At 33.9% G+C, this 4,502-nt stretch overlaps 1 protein-coding gene across 1 annotated transcript; it reads right to left on the reverse strand.

Annotated features, from left to right (window-relative positions):
- Positions 1 to 227: 227 nt before the first annotated feature.
- Positions 228 to 2,533, reverse strand: LOC142644656 (homeobox-leucine zipper protein ATHB-20-like). Its single transcript, XM_075819236.1, has 3 exons — positions 2,221 to 2,533; positions 1,707 to 2,092; positions 228 to 943 (listed from the first exon to the last, which is right to left on the reverse strand). Exons 1-3 carry the CDS (start codon positions 2,324 to 2,326, stop codon positions 608 to 610), a joined length of 828 nt encoding a protein of 275 aa, XP_075675351.1. The 5' UTR covers positions 2,327 to 2,533; the 3' UTR covers positions 228 to 607.
- Positions 2,534 to 4,502: the final 1,969 nt, after the last annotated feature.

The following is a 4,502-nucleotide window of genomic DNA, read 5'->3' on the forward strand; positions in this document are numbered from 1 at the left end:
TTGGAATGGGTGCATGAAATCTGACCACCCCTTTTCTGTACAAGTTCTTTCATTAACTCCCACCTAGATTTTGTTTCATCCTTTTAATCCGCAATGACTGATGCATGAGGTCACCCCCTTCCTCATCTTTGGATCTTTCTCCAAAGCATTTTTAATTATACAATTTTTTTTCTTTTTGTAGTACAATCTGCAAGGTCATGATTCCAAAGCACCAAACTATTAAAAAATTGGAAATTGCAAAGAGAGAATCCAATTTTATTTCATAGCCCATGTTACATGCCAGAGCTGGAAACCCACTCAGTAGCACATGTACCTTAACTAAGAATTAATAATTAAACAAAAGAGAGTATGATTCAGCCTAGCATATATATCACATTTCACTGACTGATGGGCAAGAAAGTATGTAATTTCCACAGTTTAATCAATTTCCCCTACTGATTTCTAGCCCAACTGATCAGCTAGCTAGATATGTTTAAATCTATACACCAATCTACTGTGCCAAAATATGAATTCAAACACCCAACTCATCATAGATGAACAAGTAAATTGTGTATTACTTTGTTTGAGAATTGAATTTTACTTCAATGGAAATAGTGCTACTAGCTTTCTAGGGCCATGGCCAAAAGTTATGTTGGTCTTCAATGCCAGTAAACATGTTGCAGAAGCTTTCATCTTGAGCCATGTGATCAATTTTTAAGGATTGGAGGTCTGGTCTTGACGAGCCTTGGAGGAGTTGGGTCATGCTTGTAGGCCTAAGGGATGAAGGGAATAGGTGGTGACTGCTTAACTGTGAAGATACTGGACTGTTCATTACTGGTGTTCTTGAAATATCCAAATTGATATCACAGCTATTCTCACTTCCATTGCTCCAAGAACCCTCAGCTTCTTTCTTGATGCATTTAACCCCAACTTCATTTGTGTCTCTATTTTTAAGAGCCAACAACTGCAGCATTACAATAAAAGCAATTAAATCAAGACGAAGCAATAGTAAGTCAGAATGAGAATACTTAATTAACATCCTGTTCTAAATCAAACATATAAAATACTTAATTGCAACTAGGGCTACTTGAAAGGTACCATTGTAATTAATATAATTTTTGTTCCTAAGATGCACAGTTCTGACACTGACACTTCAGAATAGCGATGATCAACTAATAATCAAGAAAGAGAGTTAAAAAAAAAAAAAAAAAGGAATCGTTCACTTTTAGAAGTCATTGTTAATGGTAGATCAAGAACCAGGCAATAAAACAAAGGTGTTCTCCTTGATAAACGATGCTCCAAAATTCTATCTACCTAGACTTCTTCAACTTCATTCTTAGAAAGACGAACATATATACTGGTGCCTAAGAAGCATACATGGAGGAGCAAGTTTTCCACTTTCATTTATTACTTGTAGATTCTCAACGGTAGAATGACACAAAATTGGAAAGTCAAGCTCAAGAGGAACAAGAACCCAAAAGATATATATATATATATATATATATATATATATATATATATATATATATGCAAAATCTAAACATGCCAAGATCATAAACTTCCAAGTTTAAATCTTTTGAGAACCCAAAAAGCTATATATTTGCAAAAATTGAACATGCCCAGACCATAAATTTCCAAGTTTATTTCTCTTTCATATCCAAAACCAAATATATGAACAAGCTAGCTAAACTAAATCCATTTGGTCCAGTGGGGATTGAAACTATTACCTCAGCAGTAAGTTTCTTGTTCTGGGTCTGAAGGTTATCATTGTCAGCTTTGAGTGCTTCAAACTGTTTCTTCAAGACCTCATAGTCTTTCTCCAATTGCTTGGTCTTCCACCTAGCCCTCCTGTTTTGGAACCAAATGGCAATCTGTCTTGGTTGCAGCCCCAAAGCCTTGGCCAGATGCATTTTTCTCTCAGGCTCAAGCTTGTTTCCAATCTCAAAGCTCTTCTCAAGTGCCTTCACTTGTTCTAAACTCAGCCTCTTCTTCTTCTCTCCAAGCTGTGATCCATCATCAGAAAGCTCATCATCTCCATGCACAACTTCTTCACACTTATTATTGTCTATACCTGAAAATGACATCGATCTCTTCATCATGAATGGCACAGCACCTGAAACAATAGCGCCCCAAAATACATCAATAAAACATAATTGTAAATAAATAAAATTAATAAACCATCAACTTATTAAGCATAAGAGAGAGAGAGAGAGAGAGAGAGAGAGAGAGAGAGAGAGAGACCATGATAGTGTTGAGGAGGACATGAAGGAAAGGTGTTAGAGGAAGGGAGGTGATCTTGATCTTCATGAGTTTGGAACATGAAACCATGAGAAGTTGGGAAGGCCATGGTTTTGGAGTTGGAAAATTTAGATCATGCATGCACTTTGGGTTTGAGGATCCTTTTGCACCAATTTATGGGGGGTGGGTTATGGTCTGGCTCTCACTCTCATGGTTATGACAGGTCTTTAGAAAGATGAGGTGATGGGTGCAGAGACTGAATTGGACAGCGATATTTAGGTTGAGGGAGAGAGAAAGAGCAGTGTGAACTGTGAACGAAAGGTCTAAATTGTGAAATAGTATATCACAGAAGTGAGCTTTCGTGGACCCAACGTCGGATAGTGATTTGGGACTCTCTCTCTCTCTCTCTCTCTCTCTCTCATATGACTAGCATGAAGGATATAGGCTATAGGTTAAATGACCTGAAGTTTTACTTCTAGCTAGAAAATCTAAGTTCATAGATTTTTTTTTTTTTTTCCCTTTCTCAGAGGTGCTAGAAAATCTAAGTTGATGGTTAGAAATTTCATAAGAAATTCTATGAACCTCTATGATAGTCTTTAAAAATTAAAGTGCTAATGAATGGGATTATTTGATGTTAAAAATAAACAAATAAATAAAAGTCATAATTATTTGTTTGTAGTTTTTTTTTTTTTTAAATAAAAAAGCTGTCATTTATAAAAATTGGCTAAAATCGGCCGAGAATATATTAGTTAAGTGTGAAAGAACACCCTTCATTTACATAGAATAACTACTAACATATCTCGTATGTTTAAATAACTTATGAGCTAAATAATGACCTAATTTATAAGTACGACTGTATTATAAAAAAAAAAAAAAAAAAAAAAAAGAAGCAACTAAAGAGAGTTTAGCTGCTGAAATCGAATGACCAAAAGGTAGCAAAGGAGATCTCTTCACTCTTCAAGGTTTTTATGATGATTTCGGAGTCCCCTTCAATAATGACTGAATGAAGACCCAACTACAAAGCAACGGAAATGGCTTTGACAGTTGCCCAGGCTTCCACCTCATCTGAAGACTGTGGGAGAAACTTTCTATGCAATAACCCGACCCGATAGTGTCACATTAATTTATAAGTTGTTATATTCTAAAATATTTAGTATCCCGAGCATTAATAAGAAAAATAATCATGACTTTGATGATTTAGTGACTTACACGGTAGTTATGGGATGAAACCAACAATAACTAAGCTTCAACCTCTCAAAGCTTGGAAAATAATCCCATTTATTTAAAAAATAAATATTTTATGTTTCAAAATCAAATATTTACAGATAGTGTATCCAAGTTATATGATGCGACTTTATGTGAATTATTAGATTCAAGAAAAAAAAATCATAATTATGAAATTACCTCTTTTTATTTCAAGTGAAATTGACAAGATTATCTTCTTTTAGGCTGGCTACAGATTTTCAACAAATTAATTACAACCTACTATACATTTATGTTCCTTGAATAAAATTTCTCTATTCCAATCTTATCTTTCCACTTCATATTCACCAATTATAATGTATTATGTGTCGTTTTTTTTTTTTTTTCATTTTAAACTTTTCTTATTTGATAAGAAAAGAGAAAAATAATGTGTTACCGTAATTTGCAATTTTTTTGGTACTAATTTACGATTTATGGGGTTTAAAGTGAAGCACTCAAAATAGGATATAGAATATTTTTTCAATTCTTATTCTATTGTTCTATTCTATCCTCTGTCACTAATTTATCCTTTTTTACACTTTCACTCCGTTTGTCTATGAAAAAAATTTCTGAAAAGATGACACTTTTTATTGCAACTATAAAAATGATCTTCAAAAACATTTTATGCTTTTGAATCCAAACAAAATCACTAATATTGCATATAGGCACAAACTTGATGCAGGTGGTGGTCACGGCAGCAATAGAGGTGTCAAGTGGCAACTCTAGGGTTGTGTGGTGAATTTGGTGATGGCATTAGAGATGGTGATGACGGTGGCAATGACATCAAAAATAGCATGTGAGATGATAGTGACGATTGTAGTGATGGTAAAAGTAATAGTGGCACCACAAAGACATGGAGGGTGTGAGGGCACAGTAAAAAAAAAATCTACTTTTAATCTTTAAGTCATTTTTCATTTTACCAAATAGCAAAAATATACGAAAAATAGAAAATGATGTCTTTCCACTGAAACAAAGAGACACTTGTGCAGAATTTGCTTCTTGTAAATGAAACTAAAAAATAATGTTTAAATTGACTGTTAAAA

The sequence above is a fragment of the Castanea sativa genome, chromosome 1 (assembly GCF_040712315.1).
Source record: "Castanea sativa cultivar Marrone di Chiusa Pesio chromosome 1, ASM4071231v1".
NCBI lineage: Eukaryota > Viridiplantae > Streptophyta > Magnoliopsida > Fagales > Fagaceae > Castanea > Castanea sativa.